Source organism: Sprattus sprattus (assembly GCF_963457725.1).
Source record: "Sprattus sprattus genome assembly, chromosome: 3".
In the NCBI taxonomy this organism is placed as follows: domain Eukaryota; kingdom Metazoa; phylum Chordata; class Actinopteri; order Clupeiformes; family Clupeidae; genus Sprattus; species Sprattus sprattus.
The window spans coordinates 30,338,454-30,360,922 of NC_137922.1; the positions used below are offsets into that span (position 1 = coordinate 30,338,454).

General features: G+C 40.2%; 1 protein-coding gene across 1 annotated transcript in view; it reads right to left on the bottom strand.

The window, feature by feature from the left end:
• Positions 1-22,469, bottom strand: part of ryr2a (ryanodine receptor 2a (cardiac)) — a gene marked incomplete at both ends in the record, with an annotated part of 129,784 nt that overhangs the window by 83,667 nt on the left and 23,648 nt on the right. Inside the window, 15 exons of the mRNA XM_080835438.1 lie at positions 393-488; positions 4,324-4,459; positions 4,613-4,796; positions 5,301-5,422; positions 6,727-6,891; positions 7,366-7,522; positions 9,216-9,290; positions 11,250-11,346; positions 13,585-13,684; positions 14,214-14,326; positions 14,611-14,689; positions 14,800-14,874; positions 17,439-17,453; positions 17,721-17,741; positions 21,794-21,898. Of these exons, the coding sequence (XP_080691564.1) occupies positions 393-488; positions 4,324-4,459; positions 4,613-4,796; positions 5,301-5,422; positions 6,727-6,891; positions 7,366-7,522; positions 9,216-9,290; positions 11,250-11,346; positions 13,585-13,684; positions 14,214-14,326; positions 14,611-14,689; positions 14,800-14,874; positions 17,439-17,453; positions 17,721-17,741; positions 21,794-21,898 (1,540 nt within the window). The remainder of the gene's footprint in view (positions 1-392; positions 489-4,323; positions 4,460-4,612; positions 4,797-5,300; positions 5,423-6,726; positions 6,892-7,365; positions 7,523-9,215; positions 9,291-11,249; positions 11,347-13,584; positions 13,685-14,213; positions 14,327-14,610; positions 14,690-14,799; positions 14,875-17,438; positions 17,454-17,720; positions 17,742-21,793; positions 21,899-22,469) is intronic.

Genomic DNA, 22,469 nt, shown 5'->3' on the forward strand with positions numbered 1-22,469 from the left:
GACAAAGCGTTCATGAATTCTTTATGGAATACTCTCCCTATCCTTTTCCCTCCCTCTCTTAGTCACACACACACACACACACACACACACACACACACACACACACACACACACACACACACACACACACACACACACACACACACACACACACCACACACACACACACACACACACACACACAAAACAGCATAACCTAACACACTCAGTGTGATATAAAATGGTTGTTTCACCCATGAATGTACCAACATATTAACCCCTCATCCTTGTATTGTCATGTTTCTGTGTAAAGTTGCTATTTGAATAAATGGCATAAATTCACACATCATGTTCAACGATCACAATACTGTGAGAAGAACAGTGGCCAGCTGTGGTGGGTAGGTGGTACATACCAGAAGAAGCCTCAAGGCGCTCTAAACGACTGATGAGCCAATCCAAAGAGCCTGAAAACTGGGCACAGTTCTTCCGGTTACCCCTTATGAGGGCAGCTGAGAAAACACAGGGGAGTATTATTATAGAACAATTATATGCTTACTCTTCCAGGTTAATCCAACATTACTTTTACAGATTAGTTTCAGGTCCTGTCTGAAATCTGAACACTGTCTGATCAGAGGGATATGTGATTAGACACTCAATGCGACAACAGTAGGTGATTTAGTTTAGCTTCTCAATAGATTCTGTTTAAAGTACTGTACTGGTTGGTTGTCGAATAGTGAGCTACTGTAAATCTATCTGGGTACAGATCAGTTTCCAGGTGATCTTCATTCAGGCTCCCAGGCTTCTGAGGTAGCTCACAGACTAATCGTTAATGCTAACTGATGAGTTGCCACTAACAAATACAGAGAAGAAGAATATACAGTTAAGCATATGCAATTTAGCAGCATATCTCGGTCTAAAAGTACACTAGCTCTTTGCAAATAACTCCAAAATACTTGTTGTTTATATTCTATTGATATGTTGTATATTGCATGTAGTTTCTGAATTTTTTCAGCCCAAATCTGAGGATTCAATTTTTGAATGCTTTACAGAATATAAATGTGCATTGAAAGAATGTTTTTAGTTTTTTTATGTGTCAAAAAAGGGAAAAGGATATTACAAAATAGATTTGCATTTCTTGAAGGAAATACCAGTGCGATCATAGCAACAATTAAAAAAATCTATATAAAGTAAAAACAAAACATTTAATGCAATTCACTGCATTCAGCGAGAGACAGACAGAGGAGTGAGGGATGGACTCAGACCTTACACCTACAGAGATTGACAGATAGAGAGAGAGAGCAGGACAAATGAAGAGAGAGAGACAGACAGAGGAGAGAGGGATGTTAAGACTCAGACCTTACACCTACAGAGACTGGCAGATAGAGAGAGAATGGAACAAATGAAGACAGAGACAGCATGTGTGAGAGTGTGAGACTGGGAAGGTGATCAGGACAGAAAGAAAAAAGATAGATAAATAGATAGATAGATAAGCAAAGAGAGTGAAAGAGCGAAAGAGGATATACCGTTTAGCTACAAAGAATTTAAAGAGATGGTTAAGTTAGTTCAAATATAGAGAATATAAGAGAAAGACATAGAGTGATTGAAAAAGAGAGAGAGATAGTTGATAGGTGTTGAAAGGGTAGTTGAGGTTGTAACAAGACTAGTTGCCATAGTGTCACTATGATATGTGTATATGTGGTTGCTATGTTGTTGCTAGGGCAGTTCAGGTTGTTGCAATGTTGATTGCTAGGGTATCACCATGGTATTCAGGGTGGTTGCTAGGGTTTTTGTGAGGCAGTTGCTAGGGGGTCACTAGGATAGTTGTGATAGTCATAGTTATAATTATAGTTACAGCATTTAACAGACGCTCCAAAGAGACTTACAAAATATTAAAGTAAAAACAATCAAGTCATAATAATAGTAATAATTATAATAATAACAACAATAATACAAATAATCAAACAATCAAACAAAGGAACTAATGTGACAGATGATGTTTAAAAAGATGAGTCACTGGAATGGAAAGCACTAGGTATGTCCTTCCACCACCAGGGTACCATGAACGAAAACAATCTTGACTGCAGTCTCTTTCTGCTGAAAGAAGGCAAAGACAACAGACGCTCATCAGAGGAGCAAAGTGATCGAGAGGACACATACTGCTGAAATAGCGCTGGTTACTATGGTGCTAATTAGGTTGTTGCTATGGTTGTTAAGATGGTTGCTTAAGCGGTTATTAGTGTGTGGCTATGGTAGTCAAGGTGGTTGCTAGGATATTGGTATGGTTGTTGAGGCTGTTGCTATGGTGGTTGCTAGGTTGTCACTATGGTAGTGGTTGCTAGAGTGTTTGTATGGTACTGCTAGGGTTTGTATGGTGTTTCTATGGTAATTGAAGTGGTCATGGTAGTTGCTAGAATCTGGAGTGCCAGAAAGGAGAGAAAGTGGTATATAGAGAGAGAGAGCTAGCAAAGTTCTTGGCTTTATATGTTAAAGTTAAGCGGAGAAGGCAAGATAGAGAAAGGCCGGCAGACATAAGAACAGCAAACAGATAGAATAAAATAGTGAAGAGAGTGAAGATGCCAAAGAAAGAAAATAGAGTGATGCACAGAGATTGAGAGAAAGTTTATGAAAGAGGAGATGAATAGGGATATATAATTACATACAGAGAGAGAGAGAGAGACAGGAGAGAGAAAGAGAGAGAGAGAGGAAAGAAAAAGGGATACATAGAGTTAAATTCTTGGCTTCATATATTTGAGTTAAAAAAGGAGACAGAGAGAGATGGAGAGAGAGATGAGACAGCAAACAAATTGAATAAAAGAGTGAAGAGAGTGAAGATGGGACAAAGAAGAGAAAGAAGAGGGATACACAGAGATGGGAAGGGGAGATACACAGAGATAGAGAGAGAAGAGAAAAAGAGGGAAAGAAAGAGAGAGAGGGGCAGAAATGATTGATGATATATTTGAGTTAGAATGGCAGATGAGACAGTGTAGAAGGATAGAGGGATAAAAGAGTGAAGAGAGGAAAGATGGAAAGAAAGAAAGAAAATGACTTGATACAGATAGATGGAGAGAAAGAAGAGTTGGAGAGGGATAGATATATAGAGTGAGAGAGAGAACGAGTGAGTAAAAGTGGGAAAGACAGAGTAGATGAGGGAGGAAGGAGATGGTTAAAATGATTGATTGATAGAGAGGAAGAATGACGGGCATGGCATGGAAGAAAGAAGGAACCGAGATGGGAAGGACTATAGAGAAGTTGTATTAGAGAAAAGACTGACATGAAGAAGGAGAAAAGGAGTGAAAATAGATGGACATTATAATAGAAATGAAAAAGGGAAGAGGAGTGAAAGAGTGTATATACATATAGACGTTAGAGAAAGAAAAGGAGAAGTACATGGAAGGTGCCTCTTATCAGTACTAGTTATACAGTTCTATGAAGAGGGACAGAAAGAAAGGGAGACTTCATATTGGTGCAAATATGGGCACTGTCCTTAAGAAGAAGTAGCCTGGGAAGAACAGTAATAAATATATGAAGAAAATCATCATTTACATCTTTCAAACAACTGCAACAGACATTTCAAGTGGAACAAAGTTGCGCTTCCATTTGATTACACTCAGCTGAATGTGTAACCATTTAAGAAGCCACTTAAGTTGCCCAGCATGACATTTTAACATGAAACTCCTTGGAACGCATACGAGGGCACTGTCTACACACAGATTTGGACCGCATACGAGGGCACTGTCTACACACACATTTGGATTGCATACGAGGGCACTGTCTACACACACATTAGCATCTAGGTTTGCCTGTAGAGGTGGCCTATCCAACCGTGCATTCACAAACAAACCTCATGCAAATTAACGCTGTCACAATTTAAATCTTTTAAATAAAGTTAAGTTTTGTGCTTTAAGAATGAAAGGCAGAAATGCTAATTATTAGTCACTATTGTCTTGTTTTAGTTAAAAATGACCCTTTATGCAAGTTGTCGTAGTCACTTACAGAAATAAAAGGGGGGGGGGTTTGAGGATTGTGGCAGTCACATTAAAAAGGGGGTTGCATGGTCAAAAATGAGATCGTGGATGTTTTTACATCTACTTTGGTGCGCATTTCTATATTGAATACAAATTGATAAATGTGCTGAAATGGAGCTGGAAAAGCAATTACACTTGAGATTTTACAACAGTTACTAACGTGTCAATGGCTCTCATATCAATTCATGCAAGTGATACTGAACAAAGTTTTTCAGGTTGAGGGAACAATGGGCAAAATGTCAGAGTTTCAGTGAGAAGAAACAATCATAGAGAGAGAGAGAGAGAGAAGACTTAGAAGAAAGAGAAGAGCTCTTCTTACCCAGCAGCTCATATAAGGAGTTTAGTATAGATTTCCAAGCTTCCCCAGCTTCCTTTCCAGCTACATCAGCAAAATGGGCGGCGCTGCTATATACATGTAGCTGGTCAATACACTCCAAGACCAGGTTAATCATACCCTGTTAAGTGAAGTAGAGAGACAACACACACATATCAACACACAGCACAATACTTCAGAGATCAAATCAAATGATGTAAAGATATATTCAAAAACGTATTTTCACTCATCACTAATCCAGTACATAAACATTTTCCATAAAACACTGATCTACCTCCTCTTGGAAGAGGTTCTGCCGATTCTTCAAAGCACGGAGGCGGTTCTGTTTGTCCTCATGTTCTAAATGCTCCTCTGGAGGCTGAAAGTAGCCAATCAGATCCTCCAGACTCAAGCTGACAGATTCAATGGGCAAGTCTAGCGTGGAAGTCTTCCCTTTCTTACTCAAGAAATCTAGACCCCTGGAGATGAAACAATGACATAATAATCGAAAGTGACACATTAATGTTAGAAATGTATGCATTTTTTAGAATTTTCAATGTTCAATGTTCCATGTTATTATTATAAAATGCTGCCATAAACAATTATAATTCATGCCTGTTTGTGTGAAGGAAAAGGGACAGAGAGAGGGAGGGAGAGAGAGAGAAAGAAAGAGAGCATGAGAGAGAAAGACAGACACAGACAGACAGACCTAATGAAGCTGTTGAAGAGGAAGAGAGAAAGAGAGAGATAGATGAAGAGAGAGAGATAGAGAGAGTTGAAGAGGAAGAGAGAGAGAGCGACAGAGAGAGAGAAAGACAGAAAGACAGACACAGACAGACAGACAGACCTGATGAAGCTGTTGGTGAGGAAGAGAGAAAGAGAGAAAGAGAGAGAGAGATGAAGAGAGAGATATAGAGAGAGAGAGAGAGAGAGAGAGAGAGAGAGAGAGAGAGAGAGAGAGAGAGAGAGAGGTATAGACAGACCTGATGAAGCTGTTGAAGAGGAAGACTGTGCTGCGGATGACACGGGCGGTGTGTGACTCCTCATGCTGTGAGCGTGACAGTGTCAGCCCATCATCCATGTGACCTTCATGATGCACTATGGCCTACAGGATACACACAACACAAGAGACCTTCATGATGCACTATGGCCTACAGCAGGGCTGCCCAATTTGGATGGATTTATGTTGGCCTGCGCTCCGATCAGAATTATAGTTAGAACGTCATTCGTTAGACAGCATTTTAACCCATTTTTAACAGGGTCTCTGTTTCAACGTCATATTTAACTCAGACTGGTTGCAGTTCACTGCTTGGCCACAGTTTTAACATTGTTTTAGATGGGTCAAGGGGGGCGATATTGACCTTTTGTCAATACAGCTCATATCTATGGTTATCTAGTTGCTATGCTAGCTAACTAGCTAGCTAAGGAAACTTTTACCTTTACCTTAAACGATTTAAATGGAAGAGCTCCGTTTGCATGAAATGATAGCTAGTTATCTAGCTGATGTTATAGTCTTCTCGACTTAACTAATACATTTATAATGGGAAAAGGTAGAAACCCTCAGTGTGCCTGTGCAACTTCGTATGAACAAGTTCATATTCATGTGTTCAAATTCACACATGTCAACACAAGTTTAGCAGCTGCCAACTGTAAGTACCTTACCTATGTGTGTGTAAAGAATGTTGATATGAAATATAAAAACAACCAGTAATCAATGTGCAAGCTCTCTCTCTCTCTATCTGAGTTGGGGCAGTCTGTCCTTCTGTTGAGGTCGAGGCATGATGCTCTCTCGCTACAAGTATCACCTGTTCGTGTTGGCTTAACAAATGTTTGTGGAGTCAAATGCAGTCGAGAGGCGCTTGTTTCCACGGCACAGCTTACACGTCACCCTTTTTTAGCCCTTCTGAGTTTGCATGTATGTATATTAATAGAAATGTTAATTACATTTCAATATAATGGGGCATGACATAACATGAAACTCTGGTTTTGGCCCTCGGCCCTCCACTCCAATTCATATTTGGCCCCTGACAAGAAAGAATTTGGGCACCCCTGGCCTACAGGATTCACACAACACAAGAGACCTTAAAGATGCACTATGGCCTACAGGATTCACACAACACAAGAGACAAGTTTACAATCCATTTCATATAGGTGCTTTATGGAAAGACCAATGGCAGCGATGGTGTTTACCCTTTGCAAGGGAGTACCAGAAGAGCATTTAGGCAAGTAGGCAAGGCCATTTCATTAGTGAAAAAAATCTCTTGAAGTGAGTGAAAGAACACTGCATATAGCAACTCATTAATGAGTGAAAGAACACTGTATAAATCAACTCATTAATGAGTGAAAGAACATTGTATAAATCAACTCAATAATACTGGTCACTGGCAAAGTGATGATTCTCCACATTACCTTCCTCTGTATTCCACCCATCCGCGCACATTTAGCGTCTACGGCCTGGTATGTCAGCCACAAACACGTGTCCACATGCTGGATGTAGCACACAGAGTCACCATATTTAATCTCAGCCACACCCATGCCCTCCACCTCTTTCTTCAAGCCCAAGTCCAGCTTTTCCTATGGGGATTGCATGAGGACAAGACAAGTTTGAAAGTTAGTAGAAGGAAAAATGTTAGTTCATGCAGAAAAAGCATGTTTACATCTGTTGGATCTTTTTCACTTGAAACGTAGCACATAAGACCAGATGAAGGAGACCAGTGGTGGTTGTGGCTGTTATGGTGCCCTTAGAGAAAGTACCACTGAGCACAAACATGTCTCAAGCACCTTGTCATACAGTAACAGTAACATGACATAAGCACTTTTCTGGTGCAATAAGAAGTCCAGATACTCCATAGACAAATCCACACTCCACAGGCTGTCAGTCTGAGACAACCTCAGGTGTCCCTACTTACTGGGAACAAGTGTTTGGGAAACTAGGGCTTCTGCTTCACTCCACTTTAATAATGCCACAGAGCTCTCTTTGCTGTAATTGTGGCAATAGTGTTTCCTCGTAAAATCTTTGGAGGCCCTGGACCCCTCAATGTTCTGTACCTTGGAGGAGCGGAAGCAGAAGGCTGTGGACTTGATGTCAGCCCTCTCCTTGTCCATGAGGAGGAGGCTCTTGTCGTCCAGGAGGCTCAGGTACTTCCCCGTGGTTACGTGCCGGAGACGAAAGGGCTGGCCCCACCGCGTGTGACTGCCACTCCATCTGCAGTCAAAAGAAAAACTAATTTTATTTTCACTGGCCTTACAACAATAATACAGTACCTATTTTTTGTAGAGGTGCTGTGCCTTTTACATGTTACATATTCTGCCAAACCTCAACACAGCCTACCACCATACTCAGGCAAGTCTGTATTATGCAATATAAGAATATGTGTGCTGCAATTAAAAAGGAAAATATATATAATTATATTATATTATATAATTGACCACAACCATTTCACTTCTTGAAACCGGCTGTACAGATGTATATCTTTACCTTCCATGTATATAAAATCCAGACCTGTCAATGTCATGAAGGACCCCATCAATTATTTAGAATAAGTGATTCTCTCTCCCCCCTCAAGGTTTCTGCAAAAGCTGTGATCCTTTCAGTCCTTTCAGGTGAGCTCCCAATGTTCTGTCTTCTCATCTTATTCTTTTTGACTACAAATATTCAAGATGACTTATGCCCACTCAGAACGTTTCTGTTCCATTACTCTATTTTACTCTAGTCATTAATGAACACTGGTTTAAAAGGACACTTTCTTTTCTGATCTGGCACAACATACCACATAAAGCCAATAAAGCCAAATACATTGCATTCATTCAAAATAGAATCTGTTTCAACAGCTTGCCTGACAGTTGTATTATTGTATTGAGATTCAGAGAGCCCCATTGAGTGGGTGGTCACCCAGCTGAGGTATGTGTACCATAGCACAGTTCACCATCACCACCCCACCCCTTATCCATTTCTGCACTGACTTCATAGAGCAAAGATTGCAGATGTGGTATATATCTTACAGTGGCAAACACAAAACTGAAAACAAGGATTCTGCGACCCAAATCAAGACTGACCATATAATGTATTCTGCATTTTCTAGTGTAGCACCGTCCTGGATTTGGTTCAGTCACCTCAGCACCTATTTATTGAGTGAAGCTTGCTCCAGGTGACCAGAAGAAGTTAATGGTATTGTTAATGGTATTTCTGGTAAAAATGAAGTCTACTTGATGTATCTATTGGTTTGCATTAACACCGAAAAACAAAGGCTGTTCCATTTACTTAAAATGTGTTCAAAAGGGCAGCTTATACCGTAAGGTATGTGTACTGTAACTTCAAGTAAATGAGTTAAAGTTAGACAGCAGATGCAGGTTGTACAAGAGCAGGTCCTTTAGAAGTGTGGCCCAAACCCCAAAATGTCAGTTTGATAAAATGCCTCAGGCTTTAGACTATTTTTAGAACACTAAACCACCCAGAAAAGCAACATATGTGCAGTGACCTAAAATATAACAGATGACCTACCATTGGCCTGATAAAGTGAAAAAATTAACTTACAAATTGAAACATTATGCCAACATAGCACTTATGATTGTGATTTTTAAAGCAACACTATGCAACACATTTGCCACTTTTTGAGGTATGTTTTTATAAGCAACTACTTTTGGTATGATCTTCAAATTAATATTCTTTAAGTATATGGTCATGTGAAGGTAGTTTTATGGTCTGGGATGAGTTAGCCAGCTTTAACAGTTCCATCTGGGCTGTTGGTGGTATTTGCAAGGGCAATGCACACCTTATTTATTAATGAATAGCTATTTGTAGCATCTCTCCATCACACAAAAATGCACATTTTGCTCAGCCATGACATGTCTGTGGCTCACAGCAGGGTTGAGGTTGGTGCCAACAATATGTGACTTACGCAACTCGCAGAGTCTCCAGCCTCCAGAGGGAGCGGGCGTGAGTGGATACAGCTCCCCCCTCATAGTGCACAGTCCTGAGGAAGAGAGAGGTTTGGTGTCAGTGCTGACATCTGGGAACACATACAGTATAAGTGAGTCAACATATTATTAATCTTAGTAAGGTAACAGATATTTAAGATGTTAAGAGTTTTTAAATTGTCATTTCATTTTCTCACTTTCAATTATCAAGAGACAGAGCCCTCCAGTATAGTATTTATTTACAACCATTTCCCCCCAATTTTTAAAAACTCTTCCACTATACTGTAAATGTGTCTCAGTTCTAATACAGCCTGGCAATCAGGTCACAGAACATTAATTTGATGAATACTTCTGCGAGGGTCCTAGGAGGTACTGCAATTCTGTAATTATTCAAACAGTCATAGCTCTATCCAGGGAATAGCTTTTGGTCAGAGGAGAGCCCATTCTGTCGAAAAAGTGAAACCTTTGGTTCAAATCCCAGAGTGTGTTACCTCTCTCATGTATGTCCTGTAATAAAATCAGAGCAGCATTCGCCCTACTTCGAGGGTGAGCTACTTAGCTTGGACAAAAAGTGCATCTGAAGTGAACACAACATTGCAACTAGTTTGAGAAGTGACTGCTCAAGAAGGCCAACTTGTTTTTCATAAGGTCTTTTTTTCCATAAAAGGGGGCGACTTTCTAGCCAGGTAATACTTGACTCAAATTCACTTTGCAAATAGATATCGTCTGGCCATGCTCCATTTGGAATCGTCACCAGTCATTGCATCCCAATGGGCGTAGACATCCCAATGGGCGTAGAGGAGTCTTTAACCAATCAGCATTGACTCCTATGGGACTTCCTAATTGGGTACACTGATGGTACTGCTGGGTTCTGATGGTACTGCTTCTGGCTCTGCCACCATTGATGTACCAACATTTCTAACAACCGCCTCACTTCAACGTCATCACACTGAGCCACTCACACTGGTTGTGGATTGGCGGCCATTCAAAATGGCCCAGCTATATCTCCAGACTATACCACAGTGAAAACTGTGTATATAATGTATCTTTAACATGGCAAAGCATGGAAAGTACGATGTGAAAATGTGCTCCATAATTGGCAGTTTATCAGGGTGATGGCGACGTCAAGAGACCATACATCTACCATAGTCTAACACCATAAACCATAGTCTAACACCATAGAGACCATAGTCTAACACCATAGAGACCATAGTCTAACGCCATAGACCATAGTCTAACACCATAGAGACCATAGTCTAACACCATAGAGACGATAGTCTAACGCCATAGACCATAGTCTAACACTATACATCAGTAAATCCTGTGAAAGAATGTATGTTGTAATCAGCCTGCCCAGTCCTGTTTTTAGGAGTAAATCCTGTAGTCAGGGTGTGAAATGTAAAGGTCATTGTGGATCATCATCAGGCTCTGCTTCATTGTTCTGAAGCTAAACTGAAGCAAGGAGTTGGAGCATCACCGTCAGCCTCATACCCTGACCTGTGGTTACAGCACAATTCATCTGTCATAACAGGGTTGTATGCAAAGAGCAGGCGCTATTACATCTCAACGTAGCATTGAACCAAACTGCCCTCTCCTCCACAAATACACCATTATTTTCAACAGTACATCTATGTGTGTATCATTCTGCTAACTACATTATACCACCTTATAATCTAGTTTATTTACGTTTTGGCTAATGAAATAAAAAAATATCACAACAATGGTGAAAAGCGTTCCCATATTTTTCCCTTTCAGCACACACACCCTCTCATGTTGTATTGTTAAAACAGAACATTGAAGTATAAAATATACAACTCAAGGAATCAGCGCAGTCTTCCATTTTAAAATTATAGACAAGCTGTCCAAAGCAATAACAACACAGTATGATTAATCAAGTGGTTCTGTAAACCCTGTCGACAGAAGACCTCCTGAGGAAACCATACAAGGTAAATTCCTAAAGCCATGCTGACACCACAGAAAGGAGGTAGTTTTTCAGCAAGCCCAGAGGGACTGACCTGCGCTGCTCCTCCCCATGCTCTCCAGATGGCACCGTCAGGCACTCGTCCATGTGACCGTGGAGCAGGCGCAACACATCCCCTCCGATCAGGAAGCCTGTGCAGCCAAGTACAGAATATGGACACAAACACTATTAAACGTTTGAATTGTGCTTCATAAAAGGTTCAGATCAGTGGGTTTGAAGCTGTTTGGCCTGGGGTGGCCTTCTGTGGGCGTATTACAAGGACATCACATATGCACCTAGGGGTGTCTGAACATGGATAAACCATGCATCCTTTTGAAAAGTTTTTTTTATCACTTTGGTACATTCCTCGGATCATCTTCCTCGAATAATCTTCAAAACAGTCAGTACATTTCTCGAAACAATTTGTATAAACAGTAGCACATAATGGATTACCAGCAATACCCATTCCCTAATGCTGTTCTGCCATGCTGCTTCTAAATAAAATGTGGTGTTCTGTAAAGCCCAGTGGTAATTATTGTAGTCTGATAGGGTCACACTGTTAACTGGATTTGCCCTCATGCTGGCCTGGCACATCCACTATGGCTTGGTGGCCTGAGAGGTTTAACACTCATTCTTTGCCTTTGAACAAATTTAATGAAAAGTACTTCAGAAAACATTCCAAAATAGCACATCACTCAAACTGATGAAGTGGTTGACACATTATGATAAGTGGTTTAACCTATGTGCATGTCATGACCTACACTATGAATGGATACCTAGGTCTTTTAGGGGATGGGACTAAACAGCAGACGATTGCATATACACTTTTGCATCTGCATGTACATGTGCAAAAGCATTTGCAAAATGTTCAAAATAGTAGAAATTCCTGTAAATATGTTCACATTGATGTTGAGGTTGAATAAAACAGTTTTGAGAATTTTTATTCTGATCTGAGAAATGTACTTTTATTCTGATCTGAGAAACTGCAACTAATATTACCACTTTAGCATGACCTTTGAATGTAGTGTTTTTTACCTCTGCACTTGTCATGGCTATTTAGAGAGTGGCGTTACAGTATATGCTAGTCTTTTCAAACTGAATCAGTCTACCAACAATAGAAATGGTTGGTTTATAAATAGGATTACAGTTTCCAGGGAAAAAAGCAAACATTTTTTAGAGGATCAGATATTGCCAAACCTTACTTGTGAGCATTATACTTAAATTCAAGCCAGTAGACCATCTTTTAGGCTGTTCAGTCACAGTTTTAAATTAGCAGCATTTGATTAATTGTTTCCATATTTGGGAGCAATTGTGCTGAATGGGATATAATAGCAGTCACTAAAGCGTCCAATCTACACTGTAAACCCAAACAGTTCTACTAACTCATTAACATTATGTATTCAGTACTTAAAACCTGGTATTTAGTTGACCCAACTTAAAATGTATTAGTTTTCTGAGCAAGTGCAGACGTTTTAATTGTATTGGAATGTATTTGTTTGAGCTAACATTGCCTGATAACTCAAAAAATTGTAGTATCTGACGTCATCAACGTCGTTGAGAACACCATTGCAAAGCTCTTGTGATGAGAGACGGTCACAGCAGACTTAAGGTAGAGGAGCCGTTTAGTAATCCAGAGGTTGGAAGGTTGCTAGTTCGATTCCCCACTCCTCCTTACCAAGTGTATAAGTGTGAACCCCTAAACTGCTCATGATCTATAAATGCAAAATTCCTTGTCAATCGCTTGGATAAAAGCGTCTGCTAAATCACAGACGTAAATGTAAATGCAGTGGCAACACTGGGAAGGCGGTCGACTAATGACAGTTCTCTCTACAGTAAGAGCTTGCGCAAGAAGTTGGAATGTAAGGAAGATACCCTTTCAAAAACTTGTAAGGGCGTAATAACTAGTTTGTGAAAGACCCAGAGAAACACAAATATCTGACGAGGCTAAATCCTTTACGATTTTGGAATAATATGAGTTCAGAGAACTCAAAAATTATGAAAATGATAACACAAAAAAATCAGAATAGCCGATGTATAATTTTTGAGTTAAGTTTACTTAAAAAAAAAATATATAGTATGTACTCAAATTTTCTTATGTAATCGGTTACATCAAAAGTTTTGAGTTCTCTGAACTTGTTCAGGTTTACAGTGTACAGACACAAACATGTTTAGCCAGCTATGAGTCGAGATATCGAAATATGGAACAGAAGAGATAAGTCCTATTTGGTTTAGTTCAGTGGTGGATCATCAGGGCCTGCTAAGCTTTCAACGATTTTCAAAATGAAGAAACAAGTATGCCTTTATTAGTAATATTTCATATTTAAATATTGCATTATCCTGAAAGATGTCTTCCCAAAACAAGTCTGTGTTCTTGTCAGAAAGATATCCACCTTGTGCCACCTCACTCCCTGAGCAGATAGGGGCCACGCTCCAGAGGGTCTGCTGGAAGGCTGCATCGACCTGCAGACTCTCATTCCCATAGGACAGGTGCTTGATGGTGGTGGAGAAGAAGGACAATGACAGAGAGAGAAGGGGGGGGGGGGGGGGGGACAGCTGAAACATTATTCTGTATGACAGTAAGGCATTTAAGAGTATAGCATCTTTTTTATAGCATCTTTTTTTCTGCCACTTTTTCAGCCCCTTGTTTTATGCACAATCATTGTGACTAAACGGATAGAAACATAGAAGAGGGTTTCAAGGTGAAGTACCATACTAGTGATAATAATAAGGGGCTACAGTACATGTGAAGTACCATTCTTGTGATAATAATAAGAGGCTTTAGGCGCTATAGTACACATGAAGTACCATTATAGTGATAATAGTAAGGGGCTATAGTACACGTGAAGTACCATTATAATGATAATAATAAGGGGCCATAGGGGTTATAGTACACATGAGGTACCATTATAGTGATAATAATAAGGGGCTATAGTACACGTGAAGCACCATTATAGTGATAATAATAAGGGGCTATAGTACACGTGAAGCACCATTATAGTGATAACAATAAGGGGCTTACCAAGTAGCGCTCTGAGGAAACACTGACCAGAATGAGGTCATCACCGACGCGCACCTTCTCTCCTTCTGACCGTTGCTTAGAGGCAGGATGAATAGTCCACCAACATGCCTCACCTGTTCACACAGGTGGGGTTTAATGAATACACAGGCTAAAGTAGAATCTCAACACTATCTCATGGGAGTGGAGGAACACATTACATGCCATTACAAAATCAACGCAGTTGCAAACAGGAGGCATTCAGCATATAGTGGGCCAAACAACCTAAATTGATTATATCGTATCAACACAACATATGGACCGGGCAGGAATGGTTTCTACATTGGATGGATGATGAGGTTTGGCTGTGAATTATCAGTCTTGTATGAAACATTGTGAAGGTCATGACAGGCAGACCTACCTGTTGTGTCCTCTTGAAGACCAACATCAAATGATAGTTTATCTGTTGAGGACCGTGAAGTTGATAAACAACATAGGTACTGGACAAAGAGAGAGAGCGCGTGAGAGTGGGAGAGGATGAATATCAGATATGTGACAAATTTGTCATATACTGTTGGCTAGATGAAAATTTAAAAAGCAGAAAACTCACCATTCCACTATACGAGTGTCTAAGGAGAACTGCATGGCCATAGAGCAGAGTACGATGGCCTCCACCCTGGGCGGTCTGATCACACACACACACACACACACACACACACACACACACACACACACACACACACACACACACACACACACACACACACACAGGGACACACACACACAAACACAGGGAGACACAAACACACAACACTACTAAGTCCAAATCCACATAGACATAAAAAGTCTTACAAGGATTTTTCACCCCAGCCCTATTTTTAGATCTTTTTGGGTCCATACTTTTACTTAAGAAAATCAAAAAACGGCAACCGCAAAATGGCTTCACAAGGGAATCATATGAGGCAAGCCAGCACACCATGGTTTACGCCACTGATAGGCTTGTAAATGTTATTATGAGGGACTAACATCATGGAAAGGATCCCTACTGAGATACACCTGTGTCTGTTTACCTCAATAACTGTAAATAAATTGTAGAAAATGACTCTTTGCACAGCCAGTGTTTTAGCTTTCTCTCTCCCAGTCTCTAACACAGCAGCCCATTCAGTGAGTGCTGTAGTCATTCTGAAGTTTCTGTCCAGTTCCTGTCAGTGTCGAAAACTAGCAGTTTACTTTGACCTGCTGACTTGCCTCATGGAATTCCATTGTGTAACTGTTTTGTGGTTGCTAGTTTTGGCACTTTTACTCAATACTGGAGTTTCCATTTAAGGAGGAGAAAACTCATGCCTTTAAAAATTACTTCATATAAAGTGCAAATGTTATTTCCTTTGGAGAGTCCTTGACGTGTAAAATGTTTTAATGAAACCCATCAAAATAAAGACATTTAATATCAGTCTTCATAAAAAGACACTCACATAAAAGGATACACAGATACACATAAATGGCTCTGAAGCCCAAAACGGTGGCAATGCCACACCATGCATACAAATAAAGAGGTTGCCAAAGGAATACAAAAGAGGTTTCTAATAGTATCTAATAAATGAAAAACACATTAATCAAATGACTGGAGTGACTGCTGGATCAGATCCCCATTAAACAAGGTCTATATTTCCTGATGCAAAAACAACAATAAAATATATGTTTACACAATATATGCATCAGTGGTCTCAATAGGAAACACATCTGTCTGAACCAAATGAAGACTCTTCTAGTCTGCAAGCTTAGATATTCAGACATGCGAGACCAATGTTGGACACTACATGGGCCTACTAAAAAACTTCAGGTGAATCCTTCATCATAAGACATGTTAGAAACCTGCTGTGGCAGATCCTACTGTCAGAAGTTGTTGCTGACAGTTCATGTCCATTGATATGACAGCGTAACGTTACCATAATCAGTAACTGTCAGGACAGCTCTTTGACTGCAGATGTAACAGTTTATATAACATTGCATAAACTGTCATCAAATCAAACCTTGATTGCTGTGCTGTGAAAGCTGTGCTATATGCGAGTGATTAAACAATGCAAACATAGACAAGCAGGCAGTAGGGCTGAACCCTACCTGACAAATCCATCCCAGAATGCTAAACCAAATGCAGCAAATAGTATCGGCTACAGCACATTAAACAACATAACCTTGCCAGCTGTTAGGCGAAACATCAAAATTCATCTAGACTTCATTAGATCTTACCAGCAGTTTGGTCAAACGTCAACAGATATTTTACAAGGAGCTGGTCCATCAGCCACCGCATGTAATAACTCATAACTACTATATGCACCCCAAATATGGAATTCCCTCCCCCTTCATATTAGGACAGCACCCTCTGTGGACATTTTTAAGAAACTTCTTAAGACTCATCTTTTTAGGCTTGCATTCTTTTAGCTACCACCCTCTGTTGGTTTTAGATTCCATCCTGCCTTGCTCACTACTTGCTTTTATTGTTTTATTGTTTGCTTCCCATTGAATTACGTGCAATATGTGTGTCTTTTCAGTTATTTATTCACTTTCGATCTCAATTGGTCTTAGCCTACTTTTGCCTACCTTTATTTTATTTTTTGTCAATATGCTCCTTTTCTTGTTGTTTTTATTTTTTAACTTCTATTTTGTTCGAGCACTTTGAGCTGCATTCTGTGTATGAAATGTGCTTTATAAATAAAATTATTATTATTATTATTATAATGCAGAACACTCTGGGCTCTCCACAATACCCTCCACCCTAAAGCACATTACATATCCCTAGACCCTCTGACCTCTTTGCTTAGTCCTCTCAAAACAATACTTTTGTCCCATTTTAATCCACTGAAAGTTGTTTTCTGAGTTTATAGAAATGAAGCTTCCATCACCACTAAAACCACAAATAAAACACAAATAAAAATACAAATTACATTTCATTATCTACTAATGTGATCTCATTTGTTGCCAGGAAGCCACCACAGAAAAGGACGTGGGAATGGATGAGCCCTCAGAGACCGTACAACATCACTCTTATCAGGAGCACTCACAAAATGCACTTCAAAACAGAAGAAAAACCTGTGCATATGCATACACTCACAAGGACAAACACATACACATGTACCCACACATACACATATACACATATACACATGTACACACACACACACACACACACACACACATGTACACACACACACACACACACACACACAGTAAGATGATAAAGGGGAAACTCACCTTCATCATGAATTTCTGCTTGCCCATAAATCAAGAGAAGAATGGGATTCAGAACCAGAACAAGACAGCAGTTAAGGATATGTGCTACCACCGGTATGTGTGATGGGTTTGAACCAACTAGGGCAAGAAATCTGGCACTACAGCGATCATGTGTGTGAAGGGTTAGGGCAGGGTTTAGGAAAAGCATTAATGCTTTAGAGATGACAAAAAGAAGGTCAAATATGTGGAGGAATGTTGTATGGATGGATGGATGGATGGAACATGAGGAAAAGGCTCACATACCCATTTTTCCACATCAACTTGCTGTAGAAATGGGAGGCATTAAGAGGAGGAGAAAATAAAGTTGCCTTACTCTTCCAGGGACAAACACATCAAAAACACTCACAAAATATAAAAGCTTAGCCTTATGAAAGAACTACTAAAAACTTATAGAAATAATGAACTTTTGGAGAAATCTGATAGTTGCACTCACACGTGACCTAACTATGCAGTGTTCACTCTCACTAGACACTGCCTCTTCACTGGAAGCTAGAGATCAAAGTGTACTTGCACTATGCATCTGATGATTGTCTTTCAACATTCAAAAAGGAAAAGATAGGCAATCACTGCTTTAAAATAATAATTAACACCAAAATAAGATTGGACATATATTATAATCCCTTCCTTCCTCATCAGGGCAGGTCGCCATCCCTCTAATCCTCTGGCCATGTGAAGTGGAGTTGCCCACGAATAATACATGACAGCATTAGAGCCGTGACGTGACAGCAGAACAGGACGTGCCTCAAGCTGCATGTGAAAGGCACGGAGCTAAGAGACACTTAAAGTGTACGAGGGGGGCAGGGAGAGAAGGGCAAGAGAAGCACAAAAAGAAAAATGAGGCAGAGAGAGTCAGAGTTAGAAATGGCTGGGAGACAGAAATCAAGAGGGGCAGAGGGGAAGAAGGGAATAATACAGTTAGAGGACGGAGCTATGAAGGGCACTGTCTTTTATATTCTCTTCTTCAGTTCGGTTGGGTGTGATAATGAACCTCGCTGTCTGTCTGTCTGTCTGTATGGCCAGCCAGAGGAGTAGGGAGGTGCCTGATCTCATTACGGGAGGTCCCTGCATGAGGGATTACAGTGCATTTACCTATCTGCCCTGCTTTGGACGCTACATTTTCATTTAATGGAGAATACAAAGAGGTGATGAGACACTGTTTCAGTGCAGCGTAAATCTGATTACACACAGAAAGAACCAGGACTTCATCCTTTAATCTCGGACCACTTTTTTCTGCTGCATCACCCACCATAACCTGCCTGAGCTCTCTGCTGCCACATGGCCTGAGCAAACAACATCAACAGCACATGTGCAGATGGGAAGGCGATGTGCTTTAAAACTAATTATGACTGCGTCCTCTTCTTGAATGGCATTTGTACATTGTCCTTGGTCAAATGTTAAACCAAAAGAGAATACATTGAATGTAATGCTCAGAATGTTTTGTATGTAGATGTGTCCATCATCAATGTGATACAATAAGCTTGCTAGTGATTGGTTCTTTATTCTAACACATATTCCCAGCTGGCTGAGGTGCTAATGGAAAACAACATCCATCTAGGCAGGATCCCACACTTAATGTAAGGTCAGCAGAAGCTCAGCCCCAGTCAGAAGCTGGTCAGTCATCGCAATTACTGCAGCTCAGCATTGCATAGTGAAATGTCGAGCGTAGCACATTCTAGCACAGGATGCAGCAACTATGTATATATAACATTGGAAATACAGGATTGGTGGTCTTCCTGCCGAGCATTTCTGCCTGACGCACCTCCTCCGGTGCCTTAGATGACACTGTTTAATTATTACACTTATTAAACAGCACTTAAATAGAATAACATGTACACAACAAAGTGTGCAATAAATGACACCAGCATACACAGAGGAGCAGGCTATATATCACTACATTTGTCTTATCTCCATCAGATTAGACAAACTCCTTGATTTATGTACTGCATTCTCTGCCTCAAGCCTTAGAGTGCCATTCAGTCACACAATCTCATCACACCTCTCATGGCTCTTGCCTGTAATAAAGTGTCCTTAACAAAAACACTATGATATAATATAGCATTTTATTATGTTTATTATAGAATAATATAATGAAAATGTAAAAATGATTTTACTAATTTCCTGCATTTGCGCAACTGTACACATTTGCCATTTTAATTTGTACTCTGTGCACAGTTTAATCTTTATCTACTCATAACAGAATGTGTGAGTGTCCCAACGTAATCATGGGTGCAAATTGCATTTCCTTGGCCCTCTGCCGAGTAAGGTCTACAATCTGTTGTTATACCAAATGTTTGACTCTCAAATCTATATTGAGGGGAAGAGTCATTTTCAGAAATGATCAAGTTCATATTTGCTGTCAAACTTGTTAAGATAGATTTCATGGTTGAATGCCAGCAAGCCAGGAAATAACATCAGCAAGTATGTTATTTCACCATATATATAAGGTTAAGGAAAATGAGATCATGGGATGAAAAAGGGTCATGCCAGGTGGAAATATTTTGCAGAAAGTGCAAACAGACTAATCATTGGAGCCATGTTGCTTTCCACACAATGACTTGGAAACTGAGAGGGAGCGTGGCACACATATCCTGCACAAGCTCAACAAACACTGCAACACACAGCGCCCTTTCCAAATCCATATGTTCATATTCCATCTTCAGACGAAATACTACAATTTTTTTTTAAATAGGGTAATTGACGTACACTCTTCAAAGTATACACTTTTATAAATTCACTTCAATACATTTTATGAACTATAGGGGAAAATTATACAGCCAGTGAGTAAACAAGATTCCTACAAATATAAACAATACAGTGGCAATTCTCCACAGAATGATCCTCTAAGCGTTTCTCAAACTATGGGCTGCAGACCGGCCTAGGAATCTGCCAGCCCGCACAGTGCTCAAGTCGAATTATGCCTGGTGCTTCTGTCTTTCACCGGATCATTTGCGTAACAATTGAATAGAATCATGGAACCACTGACCAATAGAAAAAAAAAGAAACGTTTATTGATCAGGAAATGTACTTGCTAATGAGGTGTCATTAAACATAGAGGCATCACATAGGTAGTAGATGGAATTGAACATTGGAACAGTCTTCCCTCTTCATTAGCTTAGCTAAGCTTAGCTTACCATAAGTATTTATTCAATTTGTATGTGCTCTAAGACCACTCTAGCTGGAGTGATGACTTGTGAGGCTTAAGTTATACGTTGTGCGTCCAATGAGGACGTGTGGGTCCAAGTGATGGAGACTGCGTGGACATCCATTTAACCTCCAATTTTTGTGACCAAGTCCGCGCATCCACTATGCTACAAGGGCACGGTAGCCTAAACTCTGACAGGAGTGGATCTCAGGACAGAGAAGTCTGATAGAGGCTGGACTAGCTCATTCTGTAATTAGGTAAGTATTAATACTTCAGGCTATACGAATAAACCAATAAAATTAACAAGAACATAAAACAATAATTACATTCTACAGTTTTAACCCATCCCCAAATATGTGATTAGGTCCCTGGTGAAGGGATAGCCAACAGGCCAGTGTGTTCCCCAGTGGCTTGCCTCTTCACACGGAAGAGTGAATGGGCTAATGCCATCTCAGTCCTTAGGTCTGGCTGCCACTCAATGGGTCTCAAACTTTAGGAGTTGAGAGTTCATATTTCTCTATTTTATTTGTACTTAGGTTCATCCCCTTTTGCTTAAACATACTGACTAGAGTCTACTTGGAGAGAACGGTGGGTGACCCTAAATCACCCCCTCACAAGCTACCCCTCAGACTCTCTGACAGATAGACAACATTCATACCGTTAGTGTCTGGAACCAACATCAACATCTACTGAAGAGAGACTATAATTTATTGTATATCTTACAGCAGACAGGGATGGAATAATGACAATTCCTTATTTTAATCTCATAAATGACACATAATCTTATTGTACGTTTACAATTAACAACAACATGTGCTTATTTATTCATCAATTTACTTGACTAAGTGCTTGACAGGAAAGCAAAGCAAAGCAATGTAGATTTGCATGCATCTACTATAGATAATATACACATTTTATGTGTGCTTCCAGATGCTGGTGTTGCTACCACCTGGATACCCAGTTGATGTACATGACTCATAAGGTCATACCTCCATCATAGTTCTTATGGGCACCATGAGATGACTAAACCAGTTACCCACGGTGGACACAGCATGTGTGTCACTCTTTTAGATCACCAAACTGCAAACACACTAAGAGACTGAACACTGTCCTCAGGAATGATTATCTTATGTAGCTGCATTGATAACATAACCAAGAATCCCCAAGTACTTACCCCTTCATGTTTTTCCTCTGTGTTTGCAAGCATCTCTTGAAGGGCGCGGACCGAGAGTGATTGCTCAAGGACGAAAGTACATATAGACAGGTCTGGGGGGACATTCTGCAAAGACACAATTAAACAATCAACCAATCAATCTCTTTGTCCAGTGACCTTAATGAGCTATACAGCCATTGAACAACAGACTATGCCAATCTGAGCATAAATCTGAATCTGCCAAACTGAGCCTGGAAGAACATTTCATGAAGACATTCCTCTGACATGTTGAGGGATAAGTTCAAGTTAAGTCTTGAAATTCAACATAAATGTCTTTGGGCACTGCAGCTTTGGGTGTTGGCTGGGTGTGGGGGCAAACATTAGGTGGGAAGTGCAAGAAATGCTAACTAAGATTACACTTCTAAGGGAAAACATATACAGTTTGTCCCATTCTCATTCAATAACAGACAGGATGTAATAGTCACTCCATGGTCGTTTATGAAGTGGGCCCCTCCCGAGGGATGAACAGTGGTGTCTGGCATCCCAGACACACTTCCCACCATACCCACAATGGGTTAGAACAGAATTGTAAATGGCCTGTGTTAGCCTCAAAAACAACCACCAGCGGATAGCCCCTTCAGTTACCTATGGGCTTGAAAACTGAAATCTGTCAGACACAACTTTATCCACAACACTT